The 15,286-nt window shown below is 45.3% G+C and overlaps 1 protein-coding gene across 26 annotated transcripts in view; it reads right to left on the bottom strand.

The window, feature by feature from the left end:
• Positions 1 to 67: 67 nt before the first annotated feature.
• Positions 68 to 15,286, bottom strand: part of C12H11orf80 (chromosome 12 C11orf80 homolog) — a 111,591-nt gene continuing 96,372 nt past the window's right edge. For 17 of the 26 annotated variants that reach the window (XM_031653718.1, XM_031653719.1, XM_031653723.1 and 14 more), the window contains 2 exons: positions 4,740 to 4,818; positions 68 to 544 (listed from right to left, as the gene is read on the bottom strand). In XM_031653718.1, coding sequence (XP_031509578.1) covers positions 159 to 544; positions 4,740 to 4,818 — 465 coding nt within the window. In that variant the 3' untranslated portion in view covers positions 68 to 158. Of the gene's footprint in view, positions 545 to 1,373; positions 1,760 to 4,739; positions 4,819 to 15,286 lie in introns of those variants that run through there. The other 9 variants (XM_031653740.1, XM_031653726.1, XM_031653728.1 and 6 more) reach the window with 6 other exon arrangements.

Here is a 15,286-nt window from a genome sequence, read left to right as displayed (position 1 = left end):
CAGGCTGCGGCGCGGCTCCAGGCCCCGCCCCACCCGGGCCCGACGCGGAAGCAGACGCGGAAGCGGCCTCGGTGAGCGCGTAGCAGCTTTATTAAACAACGGGGCAGCGGCTGCCCGCAGCCTCCGGATCGGTGGGCACTTGCGGAAAGGGACCCGGCTCAAGGCCCAGGGCTGGGACTCAGCCACTCCGACAGGTTGGAGACCTCCTGCAGCCACAGCACGTCCTGCGGGAACAACGGGGCCCGGAGTGAGGACCCCTCGGCAGCGGCCTGTGGCCCGCACCTCCTGCCGCACCCTTCCCTGCGCAGCGCTCGCTCAGTTACCTTCAGGCGGCTCCCAGGGCTCACCCTGCCCGGCGCCAGGGCCCTGCCGTGAGCCTTAAAGGCCGCCCTTCCGCTAGGAGTGAGGGGGGCCGCGGTGGCCTCCGGGCGGCGCGGGGCGGCCTCTGATGGGCTCGGGGCCCTGGCGGAGTGCAGAGCTCGCATCTCCTCCATGCGGAGGCTGCCCCTCTTGAGCCTCTTGTTTTCTGCTTGCCCGTTGGTATCTAGGAGAAAACAAGCCACCTTCATCTTATTTTCATGGCCCTGTGTTAGGAAGACCCTTGGGTAGGGGGGAAGCTTGGGGGGAAGCCTGGGAGAAAGGGCGCCGAGGGGCTCTTCCCACCGCATCCCTGTCAGCAGGTCCCATCCACACCAAAACCCTGCAGCTCCGGGCGCTTCAGAAGCAACCTGAGGCTTCAGAGAGGTTTCAGGGCCTCCCTATTCTCTCACCCGGGTAGGAGATTGTCCCGAGCCCTCACTTGGGGGACTTGGGCCGCTCAGTAGCTTTCTGCACACAGATTCTTCCTGGAGTCTGCACTGACAAGCTCCCCTCCCTGCCAGCCTGTCCCCCCATCACCTCTCTGGCCTCAGTTCTGTCTCCCTTAGTTGCTCACGTTGCATTGGGCGGTGCCCATAGGCAGCTTTCCTACTCTTAACTGATTCATTTGTCAAATTAAAGCGAGTTTAGATGGATAGATTCTTCCGGAGCAGGTCCTGGGGATGTAGATCAATGAGCTTTTCCCTGAGAGAAGCTCACAGATGCTAGGAGGGATGCAAACCTGTGTACAAAGCCCAGGGTTAGAACAGAGAAGGGAGCCGACCACTTCTGCATGTGAAGAAAGGTTCCCTGAGTAGATAACCTGAGCTGGGCTTTTTTGTTTTTTTGAGACAGGGTCTTGCTCTGTTGCCCAGGCTGGAGTGCAGTGGCGCAATCCTGGCTCACTGCAGCCTGACCTCTTGGGCTCAAGCGATCCTACTGTCTCAGCTTCAGCTTCCCGAGTACCAGGGACCACAGGGGCGTGCCACCACACCAGCTAATTTTTTTATTTTTTGTAGAAATGGGGGTCTCACCGTGTTGCCCAGACTGGTCTGAAGCTGTCCTCCCACCCCAGCTCCCCAAAGTGACGGTATTACAGGCATAAGCCACCACTCCTGTCCCAGAGCTGGGTTTTGAAGTATGAATAGTGATATGCCAGACAGACAAGGGAGAGAAAGGGAATTTCATGCTGAAAGTTACGCAAGTAATCTTTATGCAAAGGCATAAAACAACCTCCTACATAAATGTTTACTCTATAAAGATGGGGTCTCGCCTGTCACCTAGGCTGGAGTGCAGTGGCACGATCATAGCTCGCTGCAGCTTTGAACTCCTGGCCTCATCCTCTCGAGTAGCTGGGACTAAAGGCACACACCACCATGCCGGGCTAGAAACAGATTTTCATCTGTAAGAGACAGGAAGCCAATAAAGAGTTTTAAGCACTGGTGAAATATATTGGTAATTTTGTACTTCAGAAAGATTGTTCTTTCAAAGGTGTGGCTTAGATCAAACTAGAGACAGGAAGACCTTAAGAGCCCACTTCGACAAAAGTGAAGACAGTGGGGATGGAGGCGTCACCAGGAATCAGAAGTGTTCATCAGGCCTAAGTGACAGGCCTTGGTGAGCACCTGGATGTGGGAGAGGCCTCTTGGCTGGGTGCAGTGGCTCATGCCTATAATCCCAGCACTTTGGGGGGCCGAGGTGGGCAGATCACGAGGTCAGGAGATCGAGACCATCCTGGCCAACATGGTGAAACCCCGACTCTACTAAAAATACAAAAATTAGCTGGTCATGGTGGTGGGCACCTGTAGTCCTAGCTATTCAGAGGCTGAGGCAAGAGAATCACTTGAACCTGGGAGGCAGAGGTTGCAGTGAGCTGAGATCATGCCACTGCACTCCAGCCTGGGCAACAGAGGGAGATTTTGTCTCAAAAAAAAAAAAAAAAAGAATGAGAGTCCTCTTGAATTAATCCAAGATTTCAGATGTGATAAACTGGACAGTGTGCTATTAATCATGACAGAGACCAAAGTCTCTTTAGTCAGGAGAGAGGAAACTGAGGTACCAATGGGACCTCCATGAGGAGCTGCCTAGTGAGCAAATGAATCTCCCAACTGGCGCTCAGCAGAGGCCTTGGCTGGTCACACCAATTTGAGAGTCTTGAGCCCAGAGGCAGGGGTCAGCAGCTGGGATGGAAGATAGCTGGGTGGGAGAGCAGGAGAAGCACTATTTAGGCATGACCAGAAGAAAGTAGGTGAAGAGAAAAGCCCAGAGGGAAAAACCAGGCGAGTCATAGTCTTACAGTGCCAAATTTTGCGCATAGTTCAGATACAATGAAGATAAATGCAAAATTTGGTAATTAAGAGGCCTTCCCTAAGGGGAGAAGTTTCAGAGGCCACAGAGAAAGCAAGTACCCTAAGTGATGGAGAGAATGAGAGGAAGAAAGGGAGACAGGGTGCATGCAGCTTGTGGTTTTGAGACCCTTGGATGAGACTGATGGAAAGAGGTGGAGGAAATTCAAGGTCATGGGAGATTTTCTTCTGACAAAATGAGAGCTTGACCTGCTGAGGGAAAGGAACTCAGAGGAGAGCTGAAGGTGCAGCAGTGATAACTGATGCAAGCAGGTCCCGAGAAAGCAGGAGGATGATCCCACTGTGATCCCACACTGATGAGGTTCTGCAGTGGAAGGGTGCAAGTTGGGTGAGTTTACTGAGAAAAGAGATCAGTAAGTAGGAAGCAGGAGGCAGAGACTGGGTAGATTTTTTAAAGAATGGAGTAGCCACTGAGGGGCAAAGGCCAGAAAGGCAAGGGGAAGGACTGACAAACCAAAGGCTCCTGAGTGGACCAGGGATGGATGGTGGCATCAACCCACAGTTTGGTGATTTTCTTCAGCAGGGCTGCCCATGTGAGTCATAGAATGGATGCTGATGAGAGCCACAGGTCTGTAGGGCAGAATAGCCCAAGCCATCCTCCAGGGGTTCCACCAGATTATAAACACCTAGATTTTAAAGCTCATGTTGCACACTGGAGAAAACACGGGCTTTGGAGGCGGCAAGCTGAAAGTCATTACCTCCTGTTAAGCATTCTGCCTGACCTGAGCCTGGGTCCTCTGGTTTGTTAGGATCCATGCCTCCCCCCGCCCCCAGAAGGGCACTGTAAGGACTAAACGAGGTAAGGTCTGTGGAAGACCCCAGCATCTTTCCAGTGTCCACAGAATTAAATGTTAATTTTTTTCCTTGTATGGGAAGATACTTATTCTTTTGTCTCTTCTGACTGCATAAATACTGAATTGTATGTATCATACTTGCATTTTTTAAAATCTCCAAATCTAAATTTTTAAAAATAGATTCTTTGCTTTGTACAAGCATTCACAGCAGGGTTCTTTTCAGTAGCAACAGCCCCCACAACATTTAAAACATGGTTCAGCTGACAGTGATTTCAGGGACACATCTCAGGCCTAAGCATAAACGTGTATGTGTTGTAGTTGTGACCCTAGAAAGAGGGATTTACCAACCAAGCATAGGTGCTGAAGTCACAATCCCCAACTTCCCTTGACCCAGATACTGTTTTATCTGAAGGACTCAGGATCTGTCGGAGGGCATCCCTGCTAATTCAGCTCTTCCAGAGACAGCAGAGCTAGGCTGCCTGGGTTTGAATTCTGGCTCTGTCATTTACTGGCTGTGTAGCCTTGGGTAAGTTTATTGATATCTGTGGGCCTCAATTTCCTCATATGTAAAATGAGAGTCAATAACAGTGCCTATAGCTCCTAGGATTGTTTTGAGAACTAAGAGCATTAGTACATTTTAAAAGCTCAGAATAGTACCTGGCACCTCTGCTAGTGACTGAATGTGAGAGCTGCTGTACCCCTGCTGCTGCAGGCTGGGAAGGCTGTTTAAGTATTGCGAGAGACATGTATGGAGAAAGGACTTCGGTATAATTGCCATCACAACACATGCACTGACACTTCCCCATAACACACATTAAGAGTGACGTGGTGCCTGCTCTTGGGAGCAGCCTCCAAATCCCAAATCATAATAGTAACCAAAATGAGGGGAGCTGCAGCGTCAACCCCAGTGATCAAGAAAAGATGTGAAGGAACCACCTGGATTCAGGGCACTGAATCTGCGTATTACCTGCCCCCATCCCATCGTGTGCAGCTATCTGTAACTGCACAAGACTGTATTACAAATTTCTAGTCCTGTCCTAACATCTTCGGGAGGGAATAACTGCTGCTGCCTTGAAGACCCACAGTGGCAGCAATAGCTCACTAAATTGCAGAAGGACGCCGCTGTAGTAGAAGGTACAATGGAATAGTTTGAAAGTTTGAACTCACGTTTTTTACTTCCCCAGCTGCAGTCCAGGGCTCACTTGAAAAGCTAAAACCTTACCTGCTAGGAGCTCCCGGCTGCTGTTATCAGGTACGTCCTCAGTGCCCTGGGCTGAGTCCTTTTTCTCTAGGGTTAGCTGCTTAAAAAAATTAGAAATCCTAAGTGAGTTTTGCAGAAACATGAACGAGCCCTAGTGAAAAAGGAGTGTGCCTGGTGGCTTACACTGACCTCACAAGGTTGTCTGCCCTCACCTGGAACTCCTTCTTCCTCCTGGCTCACGAATCTCCCTACCCACCCTCTAGTCCTCAAGGTTTCCCTCTGTGGATCCTTCTGCACTCTGGCCACTCACGGCACATCCTTTCTTCTCTGAGCTCCAGTCTCTTGGCTACTGCCTGCCCATTCCTCAGGCTCTGCATACTCTGCAAGTATCCTGTGTGCCCGTTCATCAAGTAAGGTGCATATGTCCATTTTCTACACCCTAAATCCCTTCAAAGGCAAGGGCCATCATGCCTGTATCACTTTACAGCTACCTGAGTGCCTTACACAAGGTAAGTTTGAGAAAGTCAAACCTGGGAAGCCACAGGATGTATTCTATAGTCATCTGTAGCCTCCTAGAGCCCTGCCACACTGGTTAGTTCAATAATTTGCACAGAGAAAGAGAGATTCTTACTGAGACCAGGACCCAATTCTCCCAGCTCCTTTTCAAGAATACAGATGTATAAAAATAGATATCCTCTTCTCAAAATTAAAAATTTGTGGCCCGGCGTGGTGGCTCATCCCAGCACTTTGGGAGGCCAAGGCAGGCAGATCACCTGAGGTAAGGAGTTCGAGACTAGCCTGGCCAACATGGTGAAACCCCGCCTGTACTAAAAATACAAAAATTAGCTGGCCATGGTGGCGGGCGCCTGTAATCCCAGCTACTCAGGAGGCTGAGGCAAGAAAATTGCTTGAACCTGGGAGGTGGAGGTTGCAGTGAGCTGAGATCACACCATTGCACTCCAGCGTGGGTGATGAGTCAGACTCCATCTCAAAAATAAAATAAAATAAAATAAAAATTTGTGCTTCCTGGCCGGGTGCGGTGGCTCAAGCCTGTAATCCCAGCACTTTGGGAGGCTGAGGTGGGAGGATCACAAGGTCAGGAGATACAGACCATCCTGGCTAACACGGTGAAACCCCACCTCTACTAAAAATACAAAAAAAAAAAATTGCATTGGGAGTTATACCCGATGTAAATGATGAGTTGATGGGTGCTGATGAGTTGATGGGTGCAGCACACTAACATGGCACAAGTATACATATGTAACAAACCTGCATGTTATGCACATGTACCCTAGAACTTAAAGTATAATAATTTAAAAAAAAAAATACAAAAAAATTAGCCGGGCGTGGTGGCGGGGGCCTGTAGTCCCAGCCACTCAGGAGGCTGAGGCAGGAGAATGGCGTGAACCCGGGAGGCGGAGCTTGCAGTGAGCCAAGATGGCGCCACAGCACTCCAGCCTGGGCGACAGAGCAAGACTATCTCAAAAAAAAATAAAAAATAAAATAAAATTTGTGCTTCCCAGGAACAAAAGTGAAAAGTCAATCCACAAGAATGGGAGAAAACGTTTACAAATCATACCTGCTAAGGAACTTTTATCCAAATTAAAGAACTCTTTTTAAAATTTATTTATAGCCCAGGCATGGTGGCTCATGCCTGTAATCCCAGCACTTTGGGAGGCTGAGCCAGGCGGACCATGCGGTCAAGAGTTTGAGACCAACCTGACCAACACGGTGAAGCCCCGTCTCTACTTAAAATACAAAAAGTAGCCATGGTGGCTCACACCTGTAATCCCAGCTACTCAAGAGGCTGAGTCAGAAGATTCACTTGAACCCGAGAGGCAGAGGTTGCAGTGCCGAGATCAGTCTACTGCACTCCAGCCTGGGTGACAGAGCAAGAATCCCTCTCCAAAAAAAAAAAAAAAAAATTTGTATTTTTTGTAGTGACGTGGTCTCACTATGTTGCCCAGGCTGGTCTTAAACTCCTGGGCTCAAGTGATCCTCCCACCTCAGCCTCCCGAAGTGCTGGATTACAAGGATGAGCCACCATGCCTGGCCCAGGGTAAATAACTCTCATAACTCAGTAATTTAACAAATCAATTTAAAAGTGGGCAAAAGATTTGAATAGACATTTCTTCAAAGAAGATATACAAATGGCCAGTAAACACATGGAAAAGATACTCAGCATCAACATTCATTAGAGAAATGCAAATCAAAACCACGAAATTACTTCACATGCACTAGAATGGCAATAAGAAAAATAATGACAACAGTTAATGAGGGTATAGAGATACTGGAAGCATCACACAGCACTGGCAGGAATGTAAAATGGTGCAGACCGTGGAAATCAGCTCGGAAGTTCTTTAAAAAGGTAAAACATGGCCGGGCGCGGTGGCTCACGCCTGTAATCCCAGCACTTTGGAAGGCCGAGGCGGGCGGATCACAAGGTCAGGAGATCGAGACCATGACGAAACCCCGTCTCTACTAAAAATAGAAAAAATTAGCCGGGCGCAGTGGCGGGCGCCTGTAGTCCCAGCTACTCGGGAGGCTGAGGCAGGATAATGGCGTGAACCCGGGAGGCGGAGCTTGCAGTGAGCCGAGATTGCGCCACTGCACTCCAGCCTGGGCGACAGAACGAGACTCCGTCTCAAAAAAAAAAAAAAAAAAAGTTAAAACATAGTGTTACCATATGACTCAGCAATCCTACTCCTAGATAGATACCCAATAGAGTTACAAGCATGTCCACACAAAAGTGTTCGTAACAGCATATTCATAATAGCTAAAAGGTGGGAAAAAACTTGTGTTAATCAACTAATTAATGGATAAAATGTGGTATATCCATACAACGGACTATTATTCAGCCATAAAAATGGATGAAATTGTTATATGGTACAACATAGATGAACCTTAGAAACACGCTAAATGAAAGAAATCACATAAAGGCCGCATGTTGTATGGTTCCATCTATATGAAGTGTCCAGAATAGGCAAATCCACAGAGATGGGAAGTATACTAGTGGTTGCCAGGGATTGAAGGGAGAGGGGAACTGGGACTCACTGCGAACAGCTACTGCTAATGGCATGATGGAGATGTTCTGTAATTTAGTGGTGATGGCTGCACAGCATAGTGAATATACTTAATGAGTTTTATTCTTTAAAGTGGTAAATTTTATGGTATATGAATTATCTCCATAGGAGACCTATCATATATTGTTTACTAAAACAAATTTTAGTTCCCAAGTAATTACATTCCAAGGAACATAGGAAGGGCAAAAGTAATACTAAAGATGTGAAGGAAGAGAGGATATTTTCTAAACATTTTTATTTTGAGAGAGAATTTTTTTTTTTTTTTTGCTTTAGCTTGAAAAATCTCATGTCATAGATAAATCTTTCTCCTATCTTGAAATTGGTCTTATCAAGGAACTACCCACATTGAGATATGAAGCTCTGGGCCTCTCTGGGAGCCTTGCATACCCTTCATTAATCACCTGGCTCCCCAGATAAGACAGCCCTGACCTCAGGATACACCTCCTTGGATTTAACATTCTATGGGACATTTATTTCTAGTCTACCCCTCCCCTCACCCACCGGAAACAATGCCTTTCCTTAGAAAATTGCCTCCTTGTTACTACTGCTGCTCATTCTGGGTTTAAATTCTCAGTCCCTACATACACCTATGACACTAAACCCTGGAGTACTATCTTGTTCACTCCATCCTGGCCTACAGTCTCTGTTCCAACATTCAGGCTTAAAATATCCACTCTTAGCCAGGTGCAGTGATGCATTCCTGTAGTTCCAGTTCAGGAGGCTGACACAGGAGGATCACTTAAGCCCAGGAGTTCGAGGCTGTAGTGCACCATGATCACACCTATGAATAGTCACTGCACTCCAGCCTGGGCAACATAGCAGGAACCTGTTTCTAAAAAAATAAAAACAAAAATAATACCCTCTCCATTCCTGCATGACCTTTCCCTGAATATATTCACTCTAAATACACACTCCCTCATTTTTTCAGTTCCTCAATAGAGCATATAATAGATGATTTTCTTCCCTATTACTCAAGAGGTCAGCTATTCTACCTTTCCTGTTTAGAAATGGAAACAGAATGACCCAGAGGTGAAAGAATTTGACCTATCATCCTTAGTCTTGTAGTTCCAGCTGAAGCCACTGGGTGCCACTCTTGTACCGCTAACAAGTTAGTTATCACTAAATGGCCATTACCAGAGGGAAACCTGATGGGGATGTTGAGTGGAGAAGCATGGGTTCTACTCAATGACCTGGATCACTCATCTGCCCTTGGCTTGCAACCCAGTCCTCTGTGTTAACAATATTACCAGGCTTTAGAGCCAAGAGATCTCAGTACAAATTCTAGCCTTGCTATTTACTGACTGTGATTCTGGGCAAATTATGAAAGTTCTGTAATCAGTTTCCTCATCTTTAAAGTGGGAAAACTATGACCTAACTTATAACATCTTTGCAGAGATTAAAATGAAAATCTCGGCACAGATTAGGGATTCAGTAAGTGTTCCTTCTTTCCAAGACCTATGACTACTGGTAAGACCTTGAGTTCACTAGCCATCTGCCAAATTAATTGGGCTATGAATGGCCCTGAGGCTATGAGCCATGACTATAGCAAAAGAACAGGGTAAAAGAGGTCAGATCTTTTTTTTTTTTTTTTTTTTTGAGACAAGAGTCTTGCTTTGTCACCTAGTCTGGGGTGCAGTGGCACGATCTTGGCTCACTGCAACCTCCACCCCCTAGGTTCAAGCAATTCTCATGTCTCACCCTCCTGAGTAGCTGAGACTTACAAAGCATGTGCCAGCAGGCCCAGCTAATTTTTTAATTTTTAGTAGAGACAGGATTTTGTCATGTTGGCCAGGCAGGTTTCAAACTCCTGACCTCAAGTGATCCACCTACCTTGCCCTCCCAGAGTGCTGAGATTACAGGAGTGAGCCACTGCGCCTGGCCCAGATTACCTTTTTTAGGTCTTACTGGGGTACTACAGAGGCCCAAGTAAAAGGAATTGAGAGGCTGAAACACTCCTAGATTCTGAGGAGTCCCTCTGCCCATATATCCTGGGTTCTATGATAACAGCACATGCCTTACCCTGAACCTGTCCCTAGAAAGCTGAAGATGTAGATGGCTGTAGTGAACTGCATTCTCCCCCACCCCAAATATGTCCAAATCCTAACCCCCAGAATTTGTGAATGTGAGCTTGAGAAAAGTCTCAAATTGTAATTCCGGATCGCAGGATGGGATCAGCCTGGATTTAGGGTGGGCCCTAAATCCCTAATTACCTGCCTGTAATCTCAGCACTTTGAGAGGGCCAAAAAGCGGCCAGATCATTTGAGGTTAGGAGTTCAAGACCAGCCTGGCCAACATGGCAAAACCCTGTCTCTACTAAAAATACAAAAATTAGTCGGGCATGGTGGTAGGCGCCTCTAATCCCAGCTACTCGGGAGGCTGAGGCAGAAGAATCACTTGAACACAGGAGGTGGAGGTTGCAGTGAGCCGAGATCGTGCCACTGCACCCTAGTCTGGGCGACAGAGCAAGACTCAGTCTCAAAAAAAAAAAAAAAAAAACCAAAAAAAAAAAAACACAGATTTGAGAGACAGGGAGAAAGCAATGTGAAGATGGAGTTACAGTTTGGAGTTATGCAAGCTACAAGAAACCAAGGAACAGTTTTTATCAGAAGCTAGAAGAGGCAAGGCAAGGAAGCACTCTCCTCTAGTAACTTTGGAGGGAGTGTGGCCCTACGAACACCTTGATTTTGGACTTCTGGCCTCCAGAACTGTGGCAGAATAAATTTGGGTTGTTCTTAAACCTTCAAGTTGATGTTAATTTCTGACAGCATTCCCAGGAAACTGATATAATGGATTTTAGCTTTATTTGCGCAAGGCATGGACAGCAGCTTTCCAAGTCAGAGGGAAACTGGCAAGAGTATGTGCGGTGAAGCAGCTGAAAGGAATGGCAGATGCATTCCTGGGAAGTGCATCCTAGAAAGCACAGCCAGCCATGAAAGGTGTGGTGAAGGCAGCACTGACGGCTTTACTGCTGCTCTATGCCTCTCTGGTCACACTGAAAAGGAGGATGGTCAAGTCCACGAGATGCTTTGATTCTTGGGTGCTTGGGCACCTGAACTTCCCCACCCAATCAGGCAAGCAGAAGTACAAGGTACAGAGTAGATGCAGTGGAGGTACCAAAGGCCGTTACTCATTTTCTTAGAAATAGTGTCTATAGTTTTTATAACTATAGAGATATAAACTAACAGAGTAAACTGCATATATAGAAAATGTACAGGCCGGGCGCGGTGGCTCACGCCTGTAATCCCAGCACTTTGGGAGGCCGAGGCGGGCGGATCACAAGGTCAGGAGATCGAGACCACGGTGAAACCCCGTCTCTACTAAAAATACAAAAAATTAGCCGGGCGCGGTTGTGGGCGCCTGTAGTCCCAGCTACTCGGGAGGCTGAGGCAGGAGAATGGCGCGGGGAGTATGAGGTTGCAGCGAGCTGAGATTACATTTAATAGCCTGGGCGGCACAGAGCTAGATTCCGTCTCAAAAAGAAAATGTACAATTTTTTTTTTGAGACAGTCTCACCCTGTCGCCCAGGCTGGAGTGCAGTGGCATGATCTCAGCTCACTGCAACCTCTGCCACCTGGGTTCAAGCAATTCTCCTGTCTCAGCCACCCAAGTAGCTGGGATTATAGTGGTCTGCCACCACGCCCAGCTAATTTTAAAAATATTTTTAGTAGAGACGAGGTTTCACCATCTTAGCCAGACTGGTCTTGAACTCCTGACCTCGTAATCCACCCACCTCGGCGTCCCAAAGTGCTGGGATTACAGGCTTGAGCCACTGTGCCGGGCCAAAAATGTAGTTTTTAAGTACACATGTACATACCTGTGAAACCATCACAGTCAACAAAATGAACATACTCATCTCCCTGCAAGTGTCCTGCTGTCCTTTATAATCATTCCCTCCAACTCTTCCACCTCCCATCCTCTAGTAACCACTGACCTGTATAGATTAGTTGGCATTTTATAGAATTATATGTAAGTGCAATCAAACAGTATGTACTCCTTTATTTCTCCATTTTTTCATGCGCCATGCTACTCAGAGATTCATCCATGTCACTATGTGTATCAATAGTTCTTTCCTTTTATTGCCACATAGTATTCCTTTATATGAATCTATTACAATTTGTTTATCCATTTCCCTGTTGATACTGGGTTGTTTCTCATTTTGGGGGCTATAACAAAAGGGCCATGAAGATTTGTGTACAAGTCTTTGTGTGGAGATATGCTTTCATTTCTCTTGGGTAAATACCTAGGAGTGAAAGAACTATTCGGTCATAGGATGGGTGTGTATTTAACTTTTTAAGAAACTGCTGTTCTCCGAAGTGCTTGTACCATTTTTCATTTCCACAAACAGTGTATGTGAGTTCATTCTTCCACATGCTTGTCAACATCTGGCATAGTCAGTCCTTTTATTCCAGTGGTGTGAAATGATTACCTCATTGTGGTTCTTTGAACTTTTGTTGCGACTGATGATGTTGGGCATCTTACATCTTTATCTGCCATTTGTGTATCTGTAGCTTCTTTTGTGAAGTGTGTTCAAATATTTTGCCCATTTAAAAAAACTGGGTTGTGTTTTTATTAATGAGTTTTAAAAAAGAGTTCTTTATATATTGAGGATATTATGGTAAGATTTTTAAACATTCAATTTTAAAAATAGATACAGAACTATCAGGTGCATGGGGTACTTCTTCTTGAGTGAACTTCGTATCTTTCAATGGATTTGTCCATTTCATCTAAGTTGTCAAATGTACTGTAAAGTTGTTCAAAATATTCTGATAATCCTTTTAATATCTGATGCTACCTTTCTGATTTCTGATAGTGACAATTTGTGTTCATTCTTTTTATTCTGATTAGTCTGGCTAAATGTTTATCAATTTTGTTAATCTTCTAAATGAGCCCCCTTTTAGTTTCATTGATTTTTCTCTATTGTTTTTTCTGGTTTCTATGTTACTGATTTCCATTCTGATCTTTATTATTTCATTTCTTCTGTTTAATTTGTGTTTAATTTGCTCTTCTTATTCCAGTTTCAGTTGGAAAGTGGTATCATGGATTTGAGCCTTTTTTTCTTTTCTAACACAGGCATTTTCCCCTCTGAATACTACATCAGCTGCATCCCACAAATTTTGATAATTTGCTTTTCCATTTAATTAAATTAAAATATTTCTAATATCGCTTTGATTTCTGTGTTTAACTCATAGGTTATTTAAAAATGTGTCATTTAGTTTCCAAATATTTAGGGATTTTCTAGATTTCTGTTACTGATTTTGCTGTAATAATTCTATTATAGTCAGAAACATACTTTTATGACTTAGATCCTTTAAAAATGTATTGAGACATATTTAATGCCTTAGAATATGTTCTATCTTGCTAAAAGTGCCTTATGCACTTGAAAAGAATGCATATTCTTCTTCTGTGGCTGAACAGAGTGTTTTTATAAATGCCAGTTAGGTCAAAGTGATTGAAAGCATTGTTCTGACTTTCTGTCTCTACTTATCAAAACTATCAATTATTGAGAGAATTATTGTTGAAATCTTGAAATATAATTTTGGATTTGTCTATTTCTCCTTATAGTTCTATTAGTTTTATGTATATTTATTTATTTTATTTATTTTTGAGGCAGGGTCTCACTGCCACCTAGATTGGAGTGTAGTGATGTGATTTTAGCTCATGGCAACCTCTGCCTCCTGGGCTCATGCAATTCTTCTACCTCAGCTTCCCAAGTAGCTGGGACTACAGGTATGTGCCACCATGCCTGGCTAATTTTTCTCTTTTTTTGGAGAGACGGGGTTTTGCCATTTTACCCAGGCTGGTCTTGAACTCCTGGGGTCAAGTAATCCACCTGCCTCGGCTTCCCAAAGTGTTGGGATTACAGGCGTGAGCCATCATTCCCAGCCCCCCTGTATCATGGTTTTGTTTGTTTTCTTTGGGACAGAGTCTCACTGTCGCCCAGGCTGAAGTGCAGTGGTGTGATCTTGGTTCACTGCAACCCCTGTCTCCCGGGTTCAAGCAATTCTCCCGCCTCAGCCTCCTAAGTAGCTGGAATTACAGGCGCATGTCGCCACACCCAGCTAATTTTTGTATTTTTAATAGAGACGGGGTTTCACTATGTTGGCCAGGCTGGTCTCGAACTCCTGACCTCAGGTGGTCCACCTACCTCGGCCTCCCAAAGTGCTGGGATTACAGGCATAGCCACCACACATGGCCTGTATCATGTTTCCCCCCACCCCCCACCGCTGCCCCGTGCTTCCCCAAGACAGAGTCTTACTCTGTCACTCTGGCTGGAGTGCAGTGGCATGATCTCAGCTCACTGCAACCTCTGCCTCCTGTATTCAAGCAATTCTCCCTCAGACCCCCCACCCCCTCCGAGTAGCTGGAATTATGGGTGTGCGCCACCATGCCAGGCTAATTTTTATATTTTTAGTAGAGATGGGGTTTCACCATGTTGGCCAGGCTGCTCTCAAACTCCTGACCTTGTGATCCCCCCACTTTGGCCTCCCAAAGTGCTGGAATTACAGGCATGAACCACAGTGCCCGGCCTGTATCATGTATTTTAAAACTCTCTTAACATGTGCATGAAAGAGGAAAAAAGAAAAAAAGAAAAAAAATGTGCATGAATGTTTAGGACTATTGTCTTTGTGATTAATTGATCTTTTCATTATGAAATCACTCTCTTAATCCCAGGTAATATGCTTTGATCTGAAATCTACTTTGATATTACAATAGCTTCTTCAGCCCTATTTTATTAGGGTAAGCATGGCATATCTTTTTCTATACTTTGAATTTTTTTCTGTCTTTATATTTAAAGTGAGATTCTTGTAGATGCATGTTGTTGGCTCTTGCTTCTTTACCCAGTCTAACAGTCTCTGCCTTTGTGTGTGTGTGTGTGTGTGTGTGTGTGTGTGTGTTTCTTTTATTATACTTTAAGTTCTAGGGTACATGTGTACAACGTGCAGGTTACATATGTATACATGTGCCATGTTGGTATGCTACACCCATTAACATTAGGTATTTCTCCTAATCCTATCCCTACCCCCTCCCCCAACCCCACGACAGGCCCCGGTGTGTGATGTTCCCTACCCTATGTCCAAGTGTTCTCATTGTTCAGTTCCTACCTATGAGTGAGAACATGCGGTGTTTAGTTTTCTGTCCTTGCAATAGTTTGCTCAGAATGATGGTTTTGCTCAGAAAGATGGTTTCCAGCTTCATCCATGTCCCTACAAAGGACATGAACTCATCTCTTTTTTATGGCTGCATAGCATTCCATGTGTATATGTGCAACATTTTCTTAATCCAGTCTATCATTGATGGACATTTGGGTTGGTTCCAATCTTTGCTATTGTGAATACTGCCACAATAAACATATGTGTGCATGTGTCTTTATAGCAGCATGATTTATACTCCTTTGTGTATATAACCAGTAATGGGATCACTGGGTCAAATGGTATTTCTAGTTCTAGATCCTTGAGGAATTGCCACACTGTCTTCCACAATGGT

The sequence above is a fragment of the Papio anubis genome, chromosome 12 (genome assembly GCF_008728515.1).
Source record: "Papio anubis isolate 15944 chromosome 12, Panubis1.0, whole genome shotgun sequence".
Taxonomy (NCBI): domain Eukaryota; kingdom Metazoa; phylum Chordata; class Mammalia; order Primates; family Cercopithecidae; genus Papio; species Papio anubis.
This window is presented reverse-complemented; position numbering and strand designations above follow the sequence as displayed.